At 35.7% G+C, this 27,182-nt stretch overlaps 2 protein-coding genes and 1 pseudogene across 3 annotated transcripts; all 3 read left to right on the plus strand.

The window, feature by feature from the left end:
- The first annotated feature begins 16,789 nt into the window (after positions 1-16,789).
- On the plus strand, positions 16,790-18,739 carry LOC143547185 (putative glutathione S-transferase). The gene is made up of 2 exons (XM_077038670.1): positions 16,790-17,391; positions 18,236-18,739. Exons 1-2 carry the CDS (start codon positions 17,071-17,073, stop codon positions 18,575-18,577), a joined length of 663 nt encoding a protein of 220 aa, XP_076894785.1. The 5' UTR covers positions 16,790-17,070; the 3' UTR covers positions 18,578-18,739.
- A 4,802-nt stretch (positions 18,740-23,541) lies between these two features.
- Positions 23,542-24,293, plus strand: LOC143547186 (putative glutathione S-transferase parA pseudogene; annotated as a pseudogene). The gene is made up of 2 exons (XR_013137731.1): positions 23,542-23,656; positions 23,852-24,293. The product of XR_013137731.1 is annotated as a putative glutathione S-transferase parA pseudogene (transcript).
- Positions 24,294-25,369: 1,076 nt separating this feature from the next.
- Positions 25,370-27,052, plus strand: LOC143547187 (putative glutathione S-transferase parA). The gene is made up of 2 exons (XM_077038671.1): positions 25,370-25,726; positions 26,600-27,052. Exons 1-2 carry the CDS (start codon positions 25,406-25,408, stop codon positions 26,942-26,944), a joined length of 666 nt encoding a protein of 221 aa, XP_076894786.1. The 5' UTR covers positions 25,370-25,405; the 3' UTR covers positions 26,945-27,052.
- The last annotated feature ends 130 nt before the right edge of the window (positions 27,053-27,182 follow it).

Consider the following 27,182-nt stretch of genomic DNA (forward strand, 5'->3'; position numbering starts at 1 on the left):
ACCCATATTTCATTTGGAACCTTTTTGTTCTTGCAAAAACAACTCAAACTAAGTAATTAACACCAAAGATCATGTATTATAACATGTTTATACCTTTGTTCTTGATTAGAAATGATGGAAATGGATGGAGGATCAAGGGTTTGTGATGGGTGATGAATTGCTTGAGAGATGGAGAGAGTTTTGAGAGAGTTTGTGTGTGTTTTTGTGTAAAAAAAAGAAAATGAAAGATAATGTTAACCCATGGGGGGTGGCCGGCCCTTTGTGGGTGTGTGTGGGGGCCCCACATCTCCAATATTGTCCACATATCTAGATTACGCAATCTGGATAATGTTGTGGATAATCTGGTTCAGTTCGTTTCTCGTTTAAACTCGTAATTCGGCTTAAAACGAGCTTAAAATGGTTGTTTTTCGGGTTAACACAAAATTTATATAAAACTGATTTAAAAACTTTAAAAACTTAACCCATGACATTAAAACATCATATTATTAATAATTACGCATCTTTTTCGGCTTGATTGATCGTCTCTTGCTTGGTTTGGTGTTAAAGGTTTCGTTTAGCGTACCGACGTACCATTAAATCGAAATCCTTTTTCTGTGCTATAATTCACCTATCCCGAAGCATTAATACTTCGTAAACATCACTAAACATTATATACTTCGTCTATAATGTAATTCCCGATTCGTTCGGGTTTCAATAACCGATCATTGGTTGATCGAAATTCCAATATGATTCACTATATAATTGAGTATGATTCATACTGTGAATCATATATACTCGTATAAACGTACTATAACTCATATAATCAATATTAAACGACACGTAAATAGTATATTCCGGCTAGGGTATACCTGAAGTTGCCGGAATCGTTACAAAAACATACACCTCCGGAAGCTTGGAGTTTAATCCAAACTGATAACCTTCTTGGAAGCCTAGTTGGCGACCGGCCTGTTTAGAAGCTTTGAGGAGGATAGCAACACAATTCCCAAGCTCGTCACTAGCCCGGACATCAGCAATGACCTGTCAAAATTATCACGCATAAATAACTCTAAACACTAAGATTATGTGGCTAGAATAAAATACATACCTTGGGAATAGCTTCCGCCAATAGCCATTTTTGATCCGCCTTGGCCTGAATAAGCTCCATCTTGTGTTTGGCGCATTCCAGGGCTTGATCACGATTTCTGACATTAAGATCAGCCAGGCGCTTGTCCTTGGCTGCTGACTCAGCCTGCAGGGTTTCCAGCAACCTGGTCTGGTCAGCCATCATATTGGATTGTTCATCCAGTTGCTTTTGGAAAGTAATCTTGGCTTCCTCGGCAGCAGATCGGGCAGCCTTCTCCGCCTCCAGGGCCTGGTTGGCTTCCCTAGCTTCATTGATAGCCCTAAGAGCTTCTTCTTTGGCATCGGAAGTAGAGGCCGCCAGTTCGTCCCATTCTTCATTCATCGCCATCCAATCTTTGGTTATCTCATGGGTAGTAGAAATAGAATTTGCCACATAGTAAGTATGGGAGTTCAGCAACTCCTGGCGGACACTGAGGCGGCGTCTTTCCTTTTCACCATGCGGAAGACTCTCCCGCAGAAATTCATAACATGCGTCCACGTCACGGAATGTCGAATCCCGACGTAAGGTCCAATTAGGTTGATGCGGGGTAGGGTCTTCCTCTTCAAGAGTAGGGGAAGTTTGGGAAGCACAAAACGTGCTCATACCCCCTTGATCCCTGTAACGGTAAACATTATAAGAGGGCGACACCTTGGCATGATCAGTCGTGTCGACCCCCTTATCCTTCAAAGGCGAATCATCCGCCACAACTACCGGGTCCTTGGCAGTATTTGGAGGCGGTGGTGGCGGACAAACAGGAGAATCCTTCAAACCGGAAATACTTTCAGAGAGGTTACCCAGGTTCACTGAAAAACATCAACAAATGAGTTAGAAACATTCTAATTCACAACAATAAAGATTTACCTTACCTAACGAAGGATCGTCAACGTCGAGTTGATCCAAACGAGCTCCCAAAGCAGCAGGGTTTGTCTTTTTAGATTTCTTATTCTTTGAAACAATCTTGACTGGATTAACCTTGCGTTTTCCAGCCGCTTTGGAGACGCCCGCCTCACTTGCTTGACGATCACCCTCAGCAGTGACGTCATCAGACATAAGTCTCTTACCTTCTGCTTCAATTGTAGCATCATCTTGATTCGTTGTTTGGCTAGACGCACCCCTCTGGCGAGTAAGACCTGCAGATGAGTCCACAACACTATTAACATCAGTTGAACAAGCTTCTTCACAAAGTGATGACTCCTCGCTAGACGAGAAGAGCACAATCACTCCACTGGAAGTAATAGCAGTCATAGGTTTGGGTTTCAAAATGCCCTCACCTTTCTGGATACAATCTTTAACATATGCCTCACCTTTGGCATACATCGCCTCGGAAACTTTAGGTTCCGGGCGGAAAGCTGTGGGGAATATAAAATTATGACGGGTGCGCTCAAGGAAAGGCGCATCCCTCTTATCGATTGGGTGTCGCACCATCATTCCCCTCTCGCGATCCAACAAAGTACTAAAGGCGTAACCTTCACCTACACAAAGCAAGAAAACAAAGTTAGAAAATACTTAATGACAAAATAGAGATAACAACAAACTTACTCTTGTTGGTCTCCTCGTAGTACGGTTCCAGACTTGGAAACGGCCACAGGCGGCTCATCTTTGCACACACCATCGCCCCTTCATGAATTGGGCGTAGAGGAGTTGGCGTGGAGATCCGTGTTTCATGCTACGCCTGATCCTCGTGAGCGCTGGCAAGAACTAGGGCATGGGAGCGTCCGCCTTACGTTTCGTCATCTTGAACGGAATGACGTCCTCATGAATCCAGAAAAACTTTGGCTTCCAGCCATGAAGGCTACGGAGCCCTTTCGTGCCTATAATCCTCTTCTCGATGGAGGCAAAACTGTACCATCCATCACGAAAGGTCATCTTATAAAAAACGGCAAACATGCCAACAGTCGGTTCTAGGTTATGAGTTTGGCAACAAAATTCGAAATGTCGAATCCTCAACATCCCAAAGGGATGGATCTGGGATAGATGAATCCCATAAGTTGTTAAGATTGATTCGACAAATTCGGTAATCGGAACCCGGAAGTTCCCAGTGGTAAAATGGTCCACGTAGACAGCCATTTTATTCGGAGGAGGACTAGTGGCAATAGAACCACTAGCAGGACGTTCCGGTTTCCACTCCGTCGTTAATCCGTAAACATTAACAACGTAATTATAATCTTCTTCTTTAAGGCAGACGACAACGTCGTTGATGGTGGGGGTATTCTTCTTCTCTTTAGCCATTTCAGTTTCAAGATAATTAAAGAATCTCAGAAAGTTGCAGAAAAGATTCAAGTGTTTGGGAGAAATTTGAAAGCGATAAAGATTAAGTGGAAATCGCAAGGGCTATATTTATACCCATCGCAATTAATGCGATTCATAAAGTGACAGAGGAGAGAAAAACGGCAGACCGCCAGATGGTTGACACGTCAGGCGGGAATTTCAAGATAATGCAAACAGGCTGTCACTGGCGTTCTCCACGTCTTGTCAGTTGTTCTCAAAGAGTTTCTCTCTCCGCCACGTCGTCATAGTTATCCAAACGTTTAAACATTTCAAATAAGCTGTAAATTTCAAAAATATCTTTTAGAGATATTTTCTCCAAACAGTTGATTGTCCACAAAATTCAAAGAGGTTTTCTCATTAATTATTTAAAAGATAATTACAAAATGAGAAAGAAAAATTACAAGTGATAAAAACCTAAGAATATCCTAAGGGTTCGCGCCTGATGGATCTTCCGGAGCCTTCTGCGAAGTATCCTCTGAGGAATCATCCTCAGATTCCTCCCCAAGGTAACTCTTCAAAAGTTGTACGCCGTCGTATACGGAAGCAAACTCCGGAAGCGCATCTTGTAAAGGAAACACTAGAGTGTCATGCTCCTTGACCCGGTCCGCACGATCTTGTTTGACTTTTACACCATATAGCGGATGGTCTTGAAATGTGCGATTGCTTCGAGTATAACTCACTCCTTCATGGAAGCCCGCCACACGCCCAAGTGAAGAAGAGGCAGCCATCACATTGGCAAAGCTATCGTTCAGCTCCTTACTTCCTTTAATATGGCGGACGACCTGTTGAGACAAAAACATAAGTTCTCAATATCAAAGAATAAGAGCGAAATAATAAACGATAAAGATTAACTTACAGCATCAACTCCCCGAGTAAGGAACCACTGACGGTCCTGCTCTGCACGCTCTGCCCGCGCTTGAAATTCCTTCGATTCCGCGATAGCTTCCTCATGAGCTCGAAGAAGAGAGTCATAGCCAGTCTGAATTTCAGCAGCACTCTGGTCTTTGAGTTGGACTCGCTCCTTCTGCAACTTTAGCTCCGCCTCGAGATCATGGATACGTGCACCTTGAAGGGCCACTTGATCTCCCAAGGAAGAATTGGCTTCTTGAGCGCGGGCTAAGTCATCCTTTTCCTTTTGGGTCTTCGCCCGAGTAGCTTCAAAAAGGGAATTTTGTTTCTCACAAGCTTCCTTCCATCGGCGAGCAGCAGCAGCATTACGATCTTGTTCACTTTTGAGGACATTCTCCTCATCGATCTGCTTCCACTTAGCAGTTTGGGCAGCAATACGTTGCTCGTCAGCTTCTTTCTTGGCAGCCTCAGTGGCCCGCCGGGCCTCTCCCACTTTCCCCCCTAAGGTACGCCATTCACTTTCCCGTCGGGCCTCTACCGGCTAAAGCATTAGCCAGGTGGTAAGCCACGTTGGTATGTAGGTCATGGCGGGAAAGGTCTCGTTTAACTGCCATCTCAGTGGGTGGCGTACAATGTTCGCCCGTATCCCCATAGTAACGAGAACCCGAAGGTTTAAGGCGAGTTGGGGTTGAAAAAAGTTGTTGAGGATGAGGCTGAGGAGGAGACTCCTCAGTCCTGTAACCCTCCTCATTAACAGCAGGATTGTCCTGCTAACCACCAGTACCACCCCCAGCCTCAAAAAGATAGTTAAAATGATCATCAGTCTCAGACTAGACGTTAGCCCCTCTATATTGGCAGTATCAATCGGAGGGGTTGGCACTCTCTCCTCTACCAAAGGTGAGGATGGTTGATCCTCCGTGTTAATATTGCTAGGAGGAGTCGGAGGCTCATCCTCCATATTCTTCTCTGGAGAAGGAGATGGTTGCTGTTCAGTTTGAGGAGTTGGTGTAGGCAACTTCTCAGAGACATCTTCACTAAAGATCAGTGGGTCTACAAAAACAAAAGCTATCTTTAGCTACACATCTTATGAAAGTATAGTACTTAAAAAAGATTAATATGTACCTTCAACAGTGTCAATACGGTCAGCAAGGCTGTATTGTGGCTTCTTAGGACGGCGAATTTTTCGTTTCTTCTTCGAAGGTCCCGCCTCAACATCTGCAGTCTCGACGCCCACTTGTCTTGCTTGAGAAGCCATAAAGGCTCTCTTTTTCTCCAATTCTGCCAACAAATGAGAGACAGAAGAAGGTTCAGGTGTGTCATCATCAGATTCCCTCTCTCCATGGGAGATCGAGAAGTCAGAACTATCGCCGTCATCGTCATTCGACAATAAAGTGGCAGTCGTCCCGTCAGAAGTAATAGCAAAAAGCGGATGAGGGTTTAGAACATACGCACCTGTCTCAAAGGTGGCGTTCGAGACAATGGGCTCAGCCCGCACCTTCTTTGGAAAAAGGAAGCGGGACTTAGTTTTCTCGAGAATAGGCATGCTACTAGCATCCCGGATGCCATGTCGGACACAACTCCTATCTTCAAAAAGGGCATTGAGCATTGAACCCCGACCTGAGGAGATAAAAAATTTAATTATAGAATACATCGAAAAAAGAAGAAAAAACAGTAAGAATAACTTACGTTCATATAAGTCAACAAAAATAGGCTCCATAAATTCTGAGGCCCATAAGCGACTCATGCCTGCCCACACCAAGGCTTCTTCTGGCAGTGCCCGCATTGGTGTTGGTTCCATCGTGAGTACGCGATACCATTCTTGACCTTCATAATTAGCGGTCACAATGTCCGGAATGGCAGAATTCACCGAACGGCGAACCATGTTTAACGACACCACGTCCTCAGAAATCTAAAAGAACTTATTCCGCCAATCTTTAGATACCTTTTCAACTTCATATCCGATGCTTCGGTCAGAAAACCCCTGACACGTATACCAACCATCACGAATGGAAAGACGATAAAAAACTGGAAATCGATCAATATGTGGCACCATGTCACGTGCTATGCATACGAATTCATAATGACGAATTTGCATCATAGCACGAGGATGCAATTGAGATAAATGGATTCCATAGGCAGTTAACACCTTCTGAAGGAATCTCGTTATGGGTAAACGGAAGTTCCATGAACAAAATAATCGGTATACAAAGCCATTTTCCCAGGCGGTGGGAAACTGGCTATAGAACCGATAGAAGGAAACTCTGGTTCCCACTCGGGTGGAATACCATACGTTTCCAATAACTTTTCATATTCTGAGTAGCCCCATGCAATTTCTATCTCATCAACTTCAGTCTGAACATTCGACATTTTAGGAAGATTTAAGGAAGACATATAAGAAAAATTCGATACTTTATCAGAGAGAAAATAAGAAGATAATCAGAGGAAAAGAGCAACGTTGCAAAATTCGCTAGGCGGACCCTAGGCGGTCGACTAGGGAGTTGGGAGTACTCGGCCTTAGTCGGTGAGTACTCGGCCTTAGTCGGAGAGTACTCGGGGATGGCTCACCGACAACTCGTCCTAGGCGGGGATTACTCGGGGATTACTCGTTGAGTACTCGGCGCCTAGGCGCGATTTTTACAACCATGGAAAAGAGTGATAAAACCTCAAAAGAAAGGAGTCTCTCCTTATTTATACCCATCGCAATTAATGCGATGGGATATGAACATTAGAGAGAGAAAAACATCACCCAACCAGCGACTGAAACGTCACGCGGGAAATTCGAAAAAGAGAAAAAGTTGTACAGTAGGGTACAGTGACAGCCGTTAAAAACGTTCCATCACCTGTTCACGTGCCTGCGAGTGAGCAACTTGTTCTTTTTCATGATTATCCATAACATCAGAAGATATTTCCTACATAACTTCTGAACAATAAAAATCCCCAATACGCATTAAGTCCAGAATTTCACCCGCATAAAGGTTTAACACGGAAGAAACACTGGACTGGGGGGACTTGTAGAGGTAGGGTACCAAAAAGACCCAAATACCCTTAAGTACCACCCGCGGGTCACAGAGAATCCTCTTATAAGCCACCCGCGGGACACATGGACCACCCGCATATAACGTATGAGGAGGAACGTCCTCACAACACGCGCGGAAGCATCCTGGCATCCTCAAAAGTCATCCGCGGGACGGGATATCTGTCCGCCTAAACATCCGGAAGACAATGCCAGTAGGACAGCTGTCATCACTCAAATACTCTCTAGAAGAAGGTTCATGACTCTTACTTGGGGAATACGTGACTGAACAGCCAATAAATAAAGGACACCTGGCCAGTTTGTTATAACCGTGCACATGGCCAGGGTGCAATCCATCCTATCATTGGGCGACGCGTGTCCAGGTTGTTATACCCATGCACATGGGACGTATTGCTCAACCTATCACAAGAGGACACGCGTCCAGGCAGTTATCAAAGATCTTCTGGAAGAGGACAGCTGGCCCAATCATCTTCCTACATCCTTCGGCTATAAATACCTTGTCAAACGGTATGAGGTATTCATTCACTCACTTGCATTCTGACTACACTTAGTCTGTCTACTTCAGTACTTTCTCCATTTACGAACGTTACTGATTCTCACGCCGGAGGGTGGTTACAGGAAGACCCCCCCTCTTGTCCTTCCTGTAGCGAGACTCACGGTGTCTGTTTTGCAGGTTCCGGTCATTGGACTTCGGGAAGTCATACTCATAATTATCATACTTTACCCTGTGGACTCATTGGATCCAGGACCCATACCCGGGGATTGGATCCATGTTTCTTCAATCTTGTATCTATATATGGTAAACTAATTTTTTACATGTGAAATCAAGCTTTATATTATTTTCTTACATTTAAAAGAAGGTGTTCCCCGCTTTTTTTGATTTCTCTCTGGAACATGTTCCACAAGTTGTTCGAGAAATTGCATGAATCGCAGGTCTTCCTGTTTACGAATCCTCCATGTAGCTCGCCAAATTCAAGCATAACCAAGTGGAAAGAAGCCAGCATAGAAACTTTTAGCCCGGGGGAGAGCTAGCTAGGCCCTCACTAAACATATTAATAGTCCATTAACTTTTGTTTAATATATACGCGGCCATATGCGCTTCGAACGGATACGGGGATTGAGGGACGGAGACTGTAGGCATCGGGACGGTAGATGGGTTTAGTTGTGGATTATTCGGGCCGCGATTATTTGCGTTGCCTTGTCGGGCATATTGACCGAAACCGAGACCATTTTGGTTGTTAAACGAAAATATTTTGGTAGTAGTAGAATTGTGTGAAAAATATGTGATAGAGAAGTAGTAGAATTGTGTAAAAAAATTGAGGTTTGTGTTTGTTTTTATAGTATATTTGTGTTAATATTTGTTTTTTTTTAATTCAAACGGCTATATCCTCAACGGATATATTTTATGAAACATGTGCCATTTCTCGTGTTACACACAAAACGTCAATAGATAAAAAATACCCAAAACACAGGGGGAGGGGGCGGTGTGCCCCGGCATTATCACTCAAAATACCATAAAAACGTCGGCACTACGCTTGGTCTTAGGCCCTCACTCAACATATTAATAGTCCATTAATTTTTGTTTAAAAGTAAGCCCATAACAAGAGATGACCCATGCAAAACCCCGATGCCCCATATATGTATTTCCAAAACTATTTTTTTTTAAATGACTTTCTTGTATTTAGGCTACTACACTCTTTAAATCTTACTAACCTACTAACAAATAACCAGTGACCCTCGTCAGTCTCCTCAATTCAATACCATCAAATAACATTATTTTGTGAAAATCTAGCTTGCAAATCGCCATCGGTAATTCATAATTCTTTTCTATTTTCTAATAGAGGTTCTTTTCCAATTTTGATCAAAATTAATAGGTAAATTGGAAATTAATAATCTCTCGCCTATTTTGTATTGGTTGAAACATTTAAAATCTCTGCCAATGGCCAACCTTTCGACTATGTTTCTCTCAATAGACCTCGTTAAAAAACAATTAAAGTCATTAACTTTTTTCCAAATTTCAAAACGATGCTTTAGGTCTTTTGATCGGAAGAGGGATACGAGTCGACTGATGTAAAACTTATCGCGAAACAGTGATATGGGTGTTTGAATATCCAATTAACAAAAATTAAGTCATTTGAATCACCGTTTCAAGATAAGTTTTAGATCAGTCAACTCTTATCTTTCTTCCGATCAAAACATCAGTTTAAAATTCGTAAAAACATTTAATGACGTTGGGTATTTTTTATTGGAGGTCAATTGAGTGAAAAATAGTCGAAAGTGAGATTATGTTAGTGATTTTAGTGTAATTAGGGATTAACTTGTTGATCAAGTTAATTGTAATATTAATCTAAATAAGTCGGGTGCGGGGTGTACACTTAATTAATCTTATATTAAAAATGCATTAGAAATTTAATTAGTATTAAATTTCATAGATATATTATATGTCAAATTAAGGAGCGTATTTTGATTTTGAATTCAAAATATGATAACTGATTTATAACTACAAAGCAATTTTCATGAATTCTAACCCTAATAACCATAACTTGATCATACGATGTTTTCTCCTGGTTCATAAAAACTCTCTCAATCTCCATTATAATTCTTGCACTCAATTTGAGGTAATTTTATCTGGTCAAAACATTTGAAAACCAATAAATAATTTTGATCTGAAAGTATTTCACGACTCTCAAATTTTTCAAAGATATACAATTTGCAAAAGTTTCCAACCGATTATTATCGGTCAATACATAAAAGGTGGTGTCATGTATTTCTAATTTGCCAGATTAATAAACACATACAACTATTGGCCTATTGCATGTTCTGTGCATTCTAATATACATCATACATCAACATTTTATGTTTTTCAGTTTGTTCATCATATAGGTTTTGATATTGACTTGAATATTTAACTAATGTTTTCTGAAAATTCATTAATGTCTTGCTATTAGACCATGTGTGATGGGAGAGTTAGACCACCCGTAGTGGCAACGTTGCCACCAACGTTGAGGACGAAAACGCGGGGGGTACACCGCCCCCCTGCGTTATATGAAATTGATTTTTGGCTGCGTTGTATACAAAACGCGGGGGTTAGCACACAAATCAAAAAAAATAGCCGTTGGGTGGGTGGGTCTTGGAGCCGGTTTATGTTATTGTTATGGTGGTGGTGGGTGAGTTACAGATCGGAGAAGAAGGAGAAAAATGGTGGTGTTGGGTGGTAACGGGATCGCCGGTTAAATGCCAGTCGTCGGAGTTAGTGGCCGGCGAATTGAAGAAGACGAGATGAGGAGTGGTGTATTATATATTTTTATTTTAATTTATAACCCACACCATTTTGTTATTGTAATTTTAAACACATAATATATTTTTTATTGCAATTTTAACCCCACACAATTTATAGGTAAATAAGTTTCAAAATCTCCATATTGGTAAACACTTTTTACCCAAACCCCTTTGGTAAAAAAAACTTGGTTTATGCTTATGTTTATGTTACTAATATCATAACTATATCAAATATTCATCGTAAAAATAATAATAATATTAGATTACTACATCCGTTTAATGTATTTTTTAATTTTAATGTAGTGTTTTAATTATATATTTAATTATTTAAATGAATTATTATTTAAAAAAACAAATAAAATTAATAATGACTGGGCGCCACGTGACGCATAACCCCTGGTAGTGGAGAGTTATGACTACAGCCTGTTTTTGTACAAAACCATAACTCTGACTGGGCGCCACGTGTCGTATAACCCCTGGTAGTGGAGCTTTATGACTACACATGGTCTTATGGGTAAAGTTATGGCCTATAACTCTCCCTTACACCGCCCCCCTCAAAGTTATGAGGTAAAGTTATAGGTTCAAAGTTATGTACATAACGCGCATGGAAGACAAAAAAAATAATAAAATAATAAAGTTGTGGCTTTATGGAGGCTTTATGACTACACTTACGGCTTTATGGAGACTTTATGACTACACTCTATTTTTGTATAAAACCATAACTCTGACTGGGCGCCACGTGTCCCATAATGTCTGGGAGTGGGGCTTTATGACTACACATGGTCTTAGTTTAGTGGGTAAAAATTTGATTCATGCTTACCAAGTTACCATCTGTTTGGACTTGGATAATGGACTCGAATGCTATATTAATTAGTTACTACTCCAATGGTTAGTTTTGGGAATTTATAAATTTGGCGTGTTTGATCGGTCTATTTTTGGCATACTTGACTCAGTTTGACCGATCTATATTTGGTAAGTTTTAACTCAGGTTAAACATTCGCCCTTTCCCTCCATTGTAAAAAAAAAATCTTGAAACCGTCACAACTTCTATACCGATACACAAATTTGCCACACGCAGATTTGGTCAAAGGATCAGATAGATACCAAAATTGAAACAATTAATATTAGTGCGTGTTTTGTCGGTATTTCTCCATATTTGTCAAATGCCATATGTTATATTATATAAACTAGATTAGTACCCGTGTTACACACGGTGGAACATATTTAAAATCATAATATATATGTAACATCATATAAATTTAATTAAATATAAATGTTGTACTTGTAAACAAATGATAATTTTACATGAATTATAAGATATTATAATTTATTGAATCATATATAAAAACATACAAAGAATAACAAAGATAATAAAAGTTAAATTATTTTATAACTTATACCATTAGTACAATAATAAGCAAAAAAAAGTAAATTAGTCTCCAAATCAATAAAACGATTTTACAATGTCGATTCAACAAAACTACTATCTCAATGTTGATTCAAAAGATGAACTCTCTGTAAGACATTTATTACACACCAATAACCTTAATGTTTATTACTCTAAAATAGTATCCGTGTTTATTTACACATCAATTTAAAACATTTATTACACATCAATGTTAAAATGTGTTAAAAGATGAATAATATTTAAGACATTTCTTTTTATAAGTATATTATAAAATTATGTTACAAAACAAATTGTTATGACAATCAAAAATCTAAATTTAGTTTTTCATAATACAATAATTAATTGATCTTTAACATGAAGTCTTAATCAATATTCAATAACATATTAAGTTTCATTCAAGTGTAGTTGACATATAGTTGATTCCTAATAAATATCATTCATGAAAGACAAAATGGCAAAACTCGTCCTTTATGTTTTTACGTTTTTTCAGTGGTCGTCCTTTAGCAAACTTAATGATAGAAAACATCCTTTATGTTCAAAAAATCTTGCACGGTTCGTCCTTTTCACTAACGATGGTTAGTTTTTCTCGTAAAATCCAGTCATGTGCACCTCATGTGAGGGCAATTTAGTCTTTTTACCCATTCAGGGGTTAATTGTGTAATTGACTTGATTTTTGTTCTTTAAATAAATAAAAGTTTTTCTCATCTTAACCCATCTTCTTCCCCAAATATTCACCATCAACACCACAACTAAACACCAACCAATGCACCACCCACCACCCATCATCATCATCATCATCATCATCATCTCAACGAGAATTGAAACGGGCTATGAACCCTACAAACCTTAGCTCCGGTACCGACTAAACCATGGCGGTTACGGTACCGGCGACCACTAGTCTGTACGACGGCGTGATGGAAATGACGAAATTTGCTCAAAGCAAAAACGTCGATCCGTTGATGTGGGCCGTTGAGCTCTCTTCGAGCTTGTTATCAGCTGGTGTGTCCATGCCGTAAACTACGGTGGCTGAATTGCTGGTGGGGCATATCTGTTGGGCGAATAATATGCAGATTGTGTGGAAGTTTTTGGAGAAGGAATTGTCGATTAGAATTGTTCCGCCTATGCTCATTCTTGCGTTGTTGTCGAACAGGTTTTGTTTTGTTTGTGGTTATACTGATTCAATTGATTTTGTAATTATTGGTTAATTGTTTATAGGTGTGTAATTAGTTCATGTTTAATTGCTGATGATGGGTGGTGGGTGGTGCATTGGTTGGTGTTTAGTTGTGGTGTTGATGGTGAATATTTGGGGAAGAAGATGGGTTAAGATGAGGAAAACTATTATTTATTTAAAGACCAAAATTTCAAGTCAATTACACAATTAACCCCTGAATGGGTAAAAAGACTAAATTGCCCTCACATGAGGTGCACATGACTGGATTTAACGAGAAAAACCAACCATCGTTAGTGAAAAGGACGAACCGTGCAAGATTTTTTGAACATAAAGGATGTTTTCTATCATTAAGTTTGCTAAAGGACGGCCACTGAAAAAACGTAAAAACATAAAGGACGAGTTTTGCCATTTTTTCTTCATGAAATATAAAAAAGCTTTTTCATTCAATTCTTTATACTATTTTGTAGATAAATTGTGTTAAATAATCATTGAATACATATAATAATAATCTTATATTGTTTTAATAGATTGTGCTCTTTAGCTTTATGTTTCTTTCAATATGTACCCATTTAATCTGTTTCCTTTATAGCTATATTTTTTTTACCCATTTAGAGATAATGTAATTTGAAATGGTTGATGACTATCTATGAAATTTGAAATAAATGATCAACTGTGTATTGTAAGTCTCTTAGACTTGCTTGGTTGCTGCAAATTTGAATTATTTCTAACAAATGTTAGACTGGTATATATATATATATATATATAGTTAGTAAATTTTCATATTAAAAAATCAACTTTTGAATTAAAGAGTGACCCGTGTAATACATGAGCGGGAATTATAGACAATGTAAAATATACATATTTGTTCTGAATTTAAATGAATTGTAAATGTTATATTTATAAGAACAGATTATTTTAGATACTTATTTTCAAATTAACTTGTACCAAAAATATACAAAATTAACTTATTTACTTGATGGTCATAAAACATTCAAATTAAGTTTAATTTGAAAATAGGAAAATTTTCAAATACCAAATTAACACTCTTCAATCTCGTTTAATTTTAAATTTTCGAATACCAAATTAAGATATTCACGTTGACTATCAAGTAATTAATTTCAAATAATTCAAATTAACTTTAAAATCGGTTTGTTTATAAATTATGGAAAGTCAAAGTATATAAAATGTGTTAATGGCACTCGACAAGTGAAACCTTTCGTTAATATTAATATTAATATTAATATTTTGTAAGTAATTTTTGATATATTTATTATTATCTAAATTTATGATAAAAATTTTCAAATTAACTTATACCAAAAATAAATATAAGAATAATATTTTTTAAATCATTTTAGTCAACATATACCAAAAATATATGGATACTTATTTTTCAAATTAAATTTAATATTTTCAAACAACTTACCATAATTCGACTAATTATTTACATATTATTTACTTTAATAATAACGTTTTAAAATTAATATTTGAAGTAACGGTATAACATTTGTAACAAAAAATTTGTAATTTAATTTGTACCACGAAGTATGATTATATACCAAAAAAATTATTGTTATAATAAAAATAATTAATTAATATTAACGTTAAGTATAAAGTAATCAACTTGTAATTGGTAATTTGTACCACGAAGTATGGTTATATACCAAAAAAATTATTGTAACTATAAAAATAATTAATTAATATTCACTTTGACTATAAAGAATTAATTTGTAATTTGTAATTTGTACCAAAAGTATGATTATATACCAAAAATATATGGATTATCTTAATTCAAACGAATTTAAATATATTATTCAAAATATATGGATTACCTTAATTACCAAGAAGTAATTAATTTAATGTATTTAAATTTAATATTCAAACGAATTACCTTAATTCGTATAATGATTTACATATTTCCTTATTTAATTATCTTTAATATTAACGTTTAAACTTTAATATTTGAACTAACAATATAACATTTTAATTATTTTATTGTTATTATAAAAATAATTAATTAATATTCATGTTGACTATAAAATAATTAATTTGAAATAATTCAAATATACTTTAAAATCGATTTGTTTATAAATTAAGGCAAGTCAAAGAATATAAAATGTTTTAATGGGATAATTAATTACAATATTTATGTTAATGAAGTTATTTAAAACAATAAGGAAAGTCAAACAAAATAAATGGTATTAATAAGATAATTCATATAATATTTGAACTAACAATAAAACATTTTAATTAATTTATTGTTATTATAAAAATAATTAATTAGTATTCACGTTGACTATAAAATAATTAATTTGAAATAATTCAAATTAACTTTAAAATCGGTTTGTTTATAAAAAGAAAAGTCAAAGAATATAAAATGTTTTAATGGGATAATTAAATTACAATATTTATGTTAATGAAGTTATTTAAAAACAATAAGGAAAGTCAAACAAAATAAATGGTATTAATGAGATAATTCATATCGAATAGACTACAACACGCCGGAAAAAAAATATAGATCAAACTTATCTCGGATCTCCGATATACAATGGTATTTTATTTTTTGTAAATACAATAAGATGAATATACATGAATATTAACAAAATAACAAAATAAAATATACATCAACATTAAAATTAAAATCTATACATACTATAAACTTATAATCATTCTGTGAAATTAAATTATATGAGTCGGCAATTACCTGAAATAATAAAAAAGAATATTAATATTAATATTATGGATTATTTTAATTATAACTAATAACAGGAAAATTTTAAAGGTGTTAACGAAAAAATAAAATTTAAAGATGTTACCGGAAAAAAGATTGTATAAGCTGTGACACTCACCGGAAAATGTTACCGGAAAATGTTACCTGAAATAATAAAAAAGAATATTAATGTTGATATACGGAAAATGTTACCGAAAAAACTTACCGGAAATACTTACCGGAAAAACGTAACAATGGAATATAAGATTTTGATTAACAAACTAAAATGAAATCCTCAGCAAATTAAACGGGTAAATAACCTGAAATAATGTAAAACAACCGTTGTTATAGGTATAAAACATAGCCGGAAAAAATTTAACGGAAAATCTTGCCGAAAATACTTACCGGAAAAAACGTAAAGCATCCACATATCACCTTCATAACCGTTCACCTAAACTGATTTTAATAAAATCAGTTAACAATGAGAATAAACATAAAAATGTTAGCAGAAACAATAACCGGGAAAAAAAGGTTGCCGAAAAAAATAGATACACGGTAGGAAGTTTATTATAAAATACAAACTTACCGGAAAATTGATACAAATGTTGAATGATATTCACCGGAATATATTAATAGGTGAAAGAGAGAAAAATGTTGAATATGGTAAAAAAATTAAGAAATGTTATGGTTTAAATATAGGTTAGTGAATGAGTTGGAATGCTTAAGAAAAGTAATTTGTGACATGGCAATGATGTGACATCCTATATGGACACCCTAGAATGGTGACATGTGGAAATTGCTCGTTGCTTTAATAATATATACAGATGGTTGAGGCCGCTTAGAAATTTATCCAACACTGATTATTATGTAGAATCCGTTTTTGAAAGATTTTACAAATTAATTACACTTCTTTTTGAGTAAAAACTATAAAGTTCTTTTACTAAAATTTGGTTGAACACATCTTGATTACAATATACGTTTTGTTTTTGTCCCGCAAGTTTAAAATAGCGTAAGCAATGATTCATTTAAAGTTAGATGCCGTAAGCAGTGACATCAACTTGTACATATAATATAGTGGATGCCTTGAGAACCTTCATCAAAATTCTTTAGAACACCAGAGTTTCACTTGATACCCCACTATCCATACACATATAAATACCAATTGACACCACCCGATCACTTCACATTCAATCCATCATAAATATTATCCGCTTTTAACACGTACATACACACATAATATTTCTTACTTGAAATGGCTGGTTCAGATGTGATCCTGCTAGACCTATGGATCAGTGTGTTCGGCGCGAGGGTGAGAATTGCTCTGGCTGAGAAGGGGGTTAAGTATGAGTACCGAGAAGAAAAGCTGGATGATAAAAGCCCACTTCTTCTTGAGATGAACCCGGTTCACAAGAAGATCCCGGTCCTTATTCACCATGGCAAACCCGTATGTGAATCCAACATCATTGTTCAGTACATCAACGAGGCGTGGCACGCTAACTCTCCTCCATTGATGCCTTCTGATCCTTATCTCCGAGCTCAGGCTAGATTCTGGGCTGACTTTGTTGACAAGAAGGTACAATCTAAACTAATTTAGTGCATGCACATGCATATGTTAAGTAGCGGTAGTGGTAATAATAATAATAATAATAATAATGGAAAATCACCAAAATAGTCTCATTGACCAAAAAAGAGAACGTTATGAAATTAGACTTTTAACTTTTTAAAATTAACAAAATAGTCAACCTTATATTTTTGTAGCTTGCGCCAACCCTCCATGTCCTGCCCCAAATTTTATGCCTCTTGCATTCAGGGCTGACTCTTTGAATATGGATGTCTAAATCGAAACAAGATTTTGTGGTCTTTTCATAATAATTGTTATTGAAAAAAAATTGTTAATTATAAGTTTTGAACTCATAACAAGTACTTTAGTAACAATCAAGTCTACTACCAAACCAATAAATTACTTTGAGTTAATGTTCTTTTTTACTTGGAGGCCTTAGTTAAGTGTGCGCGGGGTTAAAGTCCTAACTTGTTTTCGTTGTCCCACGAGCCACCCCTGCCGCCTGCATCACTATTTTCCTTCTCCTGCGCCATATGGTGCAACATATCACCTCATATATCTCGTGCTTCAACCTTAAACTCTGGCGCCATCCTCTCATGCGTCACCATTTCTCTTGCACCATTATTTGTTCTCCTGGGTCAATATGATTAACTGATAATTTAACAAATTCCATGGCTGTTTTGATATTTTCTTTAATAAAATGTATATTTTTTGTGGTTTCCTCTAATAATAATAATAATAATAATCACAAGTATTTATACATGATCTAATTAATAATAATAATCACAAGTATATATACATCTAATGCATGCATGTATGCAAATGCTAAATGATAACTTTTGTTTGTGTTATGAAGATATATGAAGGTGCTAAGAAGATATGGACGACAAAAGGTGAAGAACAAGAAGCGGCAAAGAAGGAATTCATGGATGTGTTGAAGGTGTTAGAAGGGCAGCTTGGTGAGAAGCCATACTTGGTCGGGGAAAGGTTTGGGTTTGCGGATATCGCAATGATTCCGTTCAGCGTTTGGTTCTATACGTTGAACAAGATTGGGAATATGAACATAGAGAAAGAATGCCCAAAACTGGCTGCTTGGGTGAAACGCTGCATGGAAAGAGAAAGCGTCTCAAAATCTCTTCCAGATGCTCATAAATTTTATGAGCTCTTCCTAGAAATGCAGAAGAAAAAGGGCCAGTAGTTTGTTAATACTATATAATTATCATATAGTTTGATGAAGTAATAAGAGAATAATGTGATAATTGTACTACTATTAATATATAAAAGATGACACTCCGGTGTGTCTTGTGTTTTTAATATCGTGTCGATGTATTTATTAGTTTCATTATGTTAAATATCTCATGTATTACATAAGTTGAATGACAAAATAATACATTTTTATAAATATGTAAACGATATAATTCATAAAACATGGGTTAAATAATGAAAAGTATGTCCATTTAATAATCATCTTTGTGAATAAACTTAGGAGTTGTTTGGTTCATTTAAGTTATGGAGTATACTCTAACCCTTGCATATGTTAAAGTGACATGACATTTTAAAGGTAGATTAAATTACTCCTCACTTGTGTTAAGTGTGTTAAAAATGCCCATGAGTTATGCTTTTAATGGGTTAAAAGGAACCATATGCATTAATTATGTATTAAATACTTATTGATTTGTTAGTTTAAGTCATGAGGTATACTCTAACCCATCTTAATTTCACATAAGCTCCACATCACTTATTTTTTCTTTCACTCCATGTCATCCAAAGGAAATGATTTAACTCATTTAACTTCATCTCTCTCATATTAATATTTAATTTAAAATCAAACATTTAGTTTAATTACCAAAATAAATAATAACAAATCAATTAGTAATTAATACATATTTAATGCATATTGTTCCTTTTAACACGTTAGAAGCATAATTCATGGGTCATTTTAACACACTTAACACAAGTGGGAAGTGGTTTAATCCATCTTTAAAATGTCATGTCATGTCAACTCATGTAGAGGTTAGAGTATACCCCATAGCCTTATATATGTATTAATTATAATTGACTTGTATTTAACGGCTATTTTGCTTTTTTTTTTCTTTTTTTGTAAATTAAAAATTTAGTATTATATAAACTCACATTTTATTATGGTTTCAAACCAAATAACCAAATAATCTTTATCATCATCAACACTTTCTAAAATTTTTAAACAATGTCTTCTTCATATTATTCTTCTTCTTCTTCATCATCATCATCCGACTCCGACACCGGGATGAGTTTTTTTTTTTAAAAAAGTTGTAGTCGCGGCCCAATCTTTTCTTCAACAACCACAAGCACCGCCATGAACCCGAAAAGCTGCACTCAATCGCAATCGGCTACGCGCTAATTCGATGCTTAATGATGACTATTTTAAAGAAGTGGATCCCACATATACGAGCGATATATTTAAGTGTCGTTTTCGTATGCAGCGACCACTATTCTTAAGAATACTTGAAGATGTGGAAAGAGTGAACCCATGGTTCCGACAAGGGTATGATGAAAGATTATTACTATTATTATTATTATTATTTATTTTTGTAATTAAACTAAATATTGATTTTAAATTAAATATTGATATGAGAGAGATGGAGTTAAATGAGTTAAACCATTTCCTTTAGATGACATGAAGTGAAAGAGAAAAAATGAGTGATGTGGAGCTTATGTGGAGTTAAGATGGGTTAGAGTATACATCATGACCTTAGATCTGAATGAGTTAGATCTGAATGAGCATCTGTCCTATTCAGCAACAACAGTCAGTCTGAATGATTCAGACCTAATTTTAACCATTCAGATGTTTTTATGTTTGAACCAAACAGTCTGAAGTCTGAATGAATCAGATATTTATATCTGAATGGTTCCATTCAGATGTAAACAAACAACTCCTTAGTTTTTTTTGTTAAAATAAAAAAAAAACTCTTATAAAACTGAAAATAAGAATTTATAAAAAGTAATTTAAAAATGTGTATAATTAATTTAATAGGAGAGAGGTAAGTGTGAATCGAATTCGTGAAGATATAACACGACGATTGATAGAATAAAATGAGGAGCAAATCAATCTAAAGTCAAAGAACGAACCTTGGAGGATGAGAATATCTTGATTCTTGAGCACAATGGTTGACATCCCAGAGCAACAACGTAAGAAGTACGAAATGAGACACGAGTAGACTTTAGAAGATGGCTTGCAAAGTTTTCATGTGAATCGGTCTTATAAGTTATAACCATCATTTTTCCCTTTCCATCCTCCATCACCACCACCTCTGCCATCGCCACCACCTCTCACGTCTATAAGGTTTAAAACGTAACCTTAATTTTGTAATTGGTGGTGGAATTTTTGAACGGCTGTCAACGGTGGTGGTACTGTGTATTATAATGATGGCAGGGGTGTGGTCTAAGCGGTGGTGGTGGAGCCCGTTGGGAGTGTGGAGTGGGTGGGGGTCGTGGCTGGCGGTGTGGCCGAGTGGGTAAGGGTGGTGAATGATTGTGGTGATGTCGGCTGAGAAGACAAAGGAGTACAATTAATAGTGTGATTGGGTGAGATTCTCAAAGTTGCTTATTTGCTTATTATATATATATTAAAAGGTTAGTGTTAGTTAACACACAAAAACTTCTACTATTCATAAGTTTGTTGTTGTTATTTAGCCACGCTACTACTATTTCTAATAAAAAAATATTTGACAGTTATCTCGGGAACAATACTCACAGAGGTTTCTTTAGCAAGAAAGTACAATATCTTATGCATATGATACATGTATCCATCTACATAAAGTTTTTTCAACGTATATCACACGTGTTTGATTTTAGGCTTTTCTTTTTATTTTTTTGTTCTTTGCATCATCAATCTGCTGCATCATCTCCCCATGGATCCACGTCTGAATCTCACCGTACGAGTACGAATCGATGAGCAAGAAAGATATCTCTATCGTTACCATCCATTTGAGCACCGTCGACGGTGATATCCCTATATCCATGACAATCCGATTGCGACGAGGGCTGTGCTTATGCTTCACGGTGTTCTTCGACAGTTGCGGGAAGACGACCGACGTGAGATGACGATTCTCTTGCAGATCTTCTGTGTACTGCTCAGCCCTTCATAAACATGGTCAATGGTAGAAAATTACAAGGTTCAGATTTTTGCCCTTTTTATTACTTGAAGTTAATCAATTAGCTCAATTCCATTTTATATAAGGTTTAGTGTTTTTCTAATGCAATGTGGCTCAGTAATTAATATAACTAATATAACTATTACATTAAAATTTCTTAGTTAGGTTTTATTCCCTGTAGTTTACATTGGCCTTGGTTATGATTTTTAGTTAGTTTGTTTCTAACATACATTTTACCTTTTTTTCTTTTTCTAAGTTCTAAGTTGTGTCTTTGTGAATAGGAATCAAGATTTTGCTCATACTTTTCATGGGTTGTAATCTGGGAAATGACTACCAGTAAAGGAGCAGGGAAGGTGACTGGTGTAGTGAGGCTAAGGCTTTTTCATTGTATCTTCTTTAAATCTCGATTGTTTAAATCTTTCGGTACTTACTTTTAGCTCTAAAAGTAAATATGCCTTATCTACAAAGCAAATATTATATAGGTTGCTTATGGGGTTCTCAATAAACATAAATACTTTTCAATTAAGAGTTGCCTAAGTTATTTCTATTGCTTTACTATAATTTATATCCTAAAATGGAATACATAAACTTAATTTTTTTTTACATATACGCTACTTTGGAGTTTGCAAGGGCCAATTTGGGGTCTTGAATAGCAATGATCGGGGGCCAAGGGGATTGAAACGTGAGTATGAAAGAGATCGAGTATACATAAAAGTTCATCATTCTTTAACTTGATAGGTATGTGTTGATCAATTGGTTATGTGATTTTGTTTTTCTGTTAGAAATATGAGTATATGATAGTACCTCATGGTTTAATTGACAGCGAAAACAGATAGCAACAACACCCAACCTAAAAAAGCCACCCGAAGACAAGAACTAGAGCAAACACCGGGTAATTTAAAAACGCTCATTACACGCACCATTATCTTAATACGATGAATAACCACATAGCTAATACACATCAACAAAAAAAGGAGACTCAAGCAAAAGGATGAAGACGGATACAAAGAAAACCCTAAGGCTGCACAAACGTTTTGAGCAACAACAACTTAAATATCTAATCAGCAACAAACGGTTTGATGACAATCTTCAAGATTGTAAAGGCACTTTTTAGAAACCAAAGACTGTGGCCAACACGAAGCCTGTTTATGATAAACATTAAATGGCTGATGTATTAGTTATGTATATGTAGTCAATTATATGGGAAATATTTTGCATCATAGTGAAAAATATCTTCCCTCCATAACATAATAAAAAAACAGTTATCATTAATAACACGAACCACAATTATCATTAAAAACATAGACCCGCGCAGCGAAGCGCGGGCAAATTTACTAGTTAAATAGCAAATAAGCAAACAATCATGTTTGGCTATATATCATAAACGCACTTCTATGTTTTGCCTTTGTTATGTGTTAAAAAGATGGCTTCCACAAGCAAGCAATAAGTTTTCTGTTTGGTTTTTTGCTTTTGGATTACCAAATTACAAATATACTCACCATTTTATTATCTATTAAACTACTAAATATATAGAACGCCCTCTTTGGTCATTTTAACTACTTTTTGGTTTTTTTCAACCACAAAAGCTAATCTAAACGCTTTTCTTAAGAACTAATTTTGAAAAAGGCAAAAATAAATAAACAATTATGCCGAAAGCACTTTTGAATTTAAACAAGCTTAGCCAAACATCCTCTAAAGACGTTATATATTATTATTAAAATTTACTTTATGTTATATGTGATAAGACGATTTTTCGCATGGCCTCATCATTTGTTTAACGGAATAATATAACGAGTTAGATGACTTAACTCAAAGTGTATCAGTGTGTAGACATCGGGCGGTGGGTTAATTTTGAAAATGAGGTTGCAAATTTCGGTGAACCATGTACATGGGTGAAAAATGTGTTGAACACTAAAAAGGAATCAAAGTATCTTTAGTGGATGGAGACAGAAAGTCAGCTATAAAATAAATAAAAACATGTATACACGTAACTTTTAAAAAAAAAAATAAAATATAAGTATATATCCAACGTCATTGTTCAGTACATCGATGAGACGTGGCTCACCAACTCTCCGCCCTTGTTGCCTTCCGATCCTCATCTTCGAGCTCAGGCCAGGTTCTTGGCTGATTTCATCGACAAGAAGGTACCTTAAGTCCTTAACTAATCTCATGATTAGTCATTCATGTAAATGAACCAAACGTTTAGTGAACTGTTTGTCAGGAAGCTCATTTATGTTCATTCATTTAATGAATAGCCAAAAATGAACAAAAAGTTAATTATTTCTTAAATAATAATAATAATAATAATAATAATAATAGTTTGTTTTTGTGTTTTGAAGGTATATGATAGTGGGATGAAGATATGGAAGACAAAAGGAGAAGACGGTGAAGAAGAGTTCATAGATGTGTTGAAGGTATTAGAGGGACAGCTTGGTGAAAAGCCGTATTTGGTTGGGGAAAGCTTTGGGTTTGCGGATATCGCATTGATTCCCTTCAGCACATGGTTCTATTCGTTGAACAAGGTTGCGAAGAATATGAAGGTAGAGGAAGCATGCCCAAAACTAGCGGTTTGGGTGAACCCGTGTAAGGAAAGAGAGAGCGTCTCCAAAACTCTTGTTGATCCTCTTAAGCTTTATGAGCTCCTCATGGAAAGGGAAAAGAAAAAAGGCCAGTAGTTAATTAATTAATAATATATCATGTGATTTAAGTTAATAATTGCAAATAATTGTGATAATATATGATAATGTTGCAATTTGTAAAAGATGACACTTGGGTGTGACTTGTGTTTTTTTATATGGTGCCGGTGTATTTGTTTGAATTAGTGTTTTAAATTCAAAGAGATGCTGTTGACTGTGATTGGATTTACAAATTTTCTTAGCTTAAAACAACTTACAAGTTACAACTACATTACAAATTAAAAATTTTTAAAACATTAACTTCAAACTAGAATATCTTAGCTAGTGAGATCATAGTTCAAAACATTAGGTTAATTTAGCTAGTGAGATCATAGTTCAAAAAATTTGACAAGATACGCTTAACTTAGCTTACTATGTTATACCATATCAGACATTGTCACATATATACATTTATTAGTTTATAAACACTTATCAAACATCAAACACTTGTCAACATTAACTTTACATCCTTGCTCATAATATTTACAAACTAGCTAGATGGGAATGAATATGTATGAGTTATGAACACGAAACAGTGGCCGTGGAAGAAGACAGTCTTCGCAAAAAGACTAAAATGAGGGGCACATGAGCTTTTTATATTGAAAAATGCAACTATGTTTGTTCTATAACCCAAAATGATTATAGAATTTAAACCCCAGCCCTAACTTGTTAAAAAGTTATTTTCTTGACTAAAACAGTTTGAAGAAGGCAAATCACATGACCAAAACCAATATAACACACTCAAATGAAATAAGTAACTAGATTAGATTACTAAGCCATAAATGACCAGTATCAGAACTTTTATTTTTAACTTCTAACATCACAAAAATCACAATATTGGCAGCCGTGTTAACCTTTAGGTTACACCATGGTCAGTGGTGCTAAATTATTATCTTGATAATGTATCTTTAGTGTATTTTAATAACAGTTTAATCAACTCCTAATAATACAATACCAATTAATATATATCTATTACTACCAATATATACCAGCAGCTGAAACGCATGTTGTTGATGATGTTGATACCCATAATGTTAGTCAAAAAGAACGTATATTGAAGGTTAAGATGGCGTAAGCAGTGACATTATATACCTTGTTGACTTCTTCAAATTTCTTCTAAACACCACACTTTCAGATGATGCTCCACTTTCCCTACATATATAAATACCAATCGCCTCATTTCACATTCATCACATCTAACATATAATATCAACAAAAATGGATGGTTCCGATGTCATACTGCTAGATGTCTGGGTTAGTGTGTTCGGTGCGAGGGTGAGAGTTGCTCTGGCTGAGAAGGGGGTTAAGTATGAGTACCGAGAAGTAAACCTGGGCGACAAAAGCCCACTTCTTCTTCAGATGAACCCAGTTCACAAGAAAATCCCGGTCCTCATCCACAATGGAAGATCCATATGCGAATCCAACGTCATTGTTCAGTACATCGATGACGCATGGCACGCTAACTCTCCGCCATTGTTGCCTTCTGATCCTCATCTCCGAGCCCAAGCAAGATTCTGGGCTGACTTCATTGACAAGAAGGTATAACCTAAACTAATCTAGCTAGCTAGTGCATGCATGTATGCAAATGTTAAGTGATAAAATAATAATAACAGTAATAACTTATTGTAATCAACTCGCGCATTGAGGTGTGGACGCAATGGGAACCAGCTAGTTCGGTACTGGTTCGCTTTATTAATAGCTAGGCAAGTAAAGAAACCGAAACGACTTGAATAATATTTATATCAAAATGTATATAAAAATATTCTTGAACTGCCTCATTGTATCAAAACTAATAAAACATGCCCAAAATTTTTATTGAAATTAAATGGATATAAATAAAACGTCATCCTTTATTAGAATAAAAGTTACAAGGCTATGCGTAATGGGGCGCAAGTTTGGGCGAGAAAGGGCGACAAAGGGAGAGCACACCGCCCCCTGGGCGATATTTGGGTGAAATGGGGCGGGGGTGAGGAGAAGATGTCGCCCAAGAAGAAGAAAAAAATATTATTATATTAATATGTGTGTGTTATATATTCATATATGTATATATTATTATTATTATATTACTATTGTAGCCCCTACACCATTACACCCCAAAAACAAATTTTCACCGCTTGCTGACTGGGCGCCACACGGCGCAAAACGCCATAATTTATAGCTCCTCCACTACGCATAGCCTAATGGAATAATTAATATGACCAATTTTTTTAAAAATACAAATAAAAACAAATTAGTAGTCAACACTACATTGAAAATTGAGTATTATGTTTTAATATATGCGTTGAATGGTCTGTGTTTATAAAACAAATAATTTAAACCAACTTGCTGTGTTACCTTAAAGAAATAGCAATATTGATTAATAGGTGATATTGTGTATACGTAATAAGCTTTGTTGGTTTTGGTGTTCTGAAGATGTATGATGGTGGAATAAAGATATGGAAGACAAGAGGCGAAGACGGTGAAGAGGCTGCAAAAAAGGAATTCATGGATGTGTTGAAGGTGTTAGAAGGTCAACTTGGTGAAAAGCCATATTTGGTCGGAGAAAGCTTTGGGTTTGCAGATATTGCACTCATTCCCTTTAGCTTCTGGTTCTATACGTTGAACAAGGTTGCGAATATGAACATAGAGAAAGATTGCCCGAAACTGGCCGATTGGGTCAAACGGTGCATGGATAGAGAGAGCGTCTCCAAATCTCTTCCTCATCCTCATGAGTTTTATGAGCGCGCAATGGAAAGATCGAAGCAAAAGGGGCAGTAGTTCGTTAATACTTTTATCATATACTTTGAGCTAATTAATAACAATAATGTATTGGTAAAAGATGACACTTCTTGTGTTTCTCTTATATTGTGTCTGCGTTGATGTATTGCAGATTGATATATTATAAAATTTCGAATTGCGAAAGGTGTTTAATTATAGAGAAAATCACCAAGGATATGTGGCTTCGATTAACCGAGACAATGAAAGATGCCCGCGTGTGTGAAACAAAGGTTGTGTG

The sequence above is a fragment of the Bidens hawaiensis genome, unplaced genomic scaffold (assembly GCF_021521415.1).
Source record: "Bidens hawaiensis isolate Kalapana, Puna unplaced genomic scaffold, B.hawaiensis_p1.1 tig00014658_1, whole genome shotgun sequence".
Lineage (NCBI taxonomy): Eukaryota > Viridiplantae > Streptophyta > Magnoliopsida > Asterales > Asteraceae > Bidens > Bidens hawaiensis.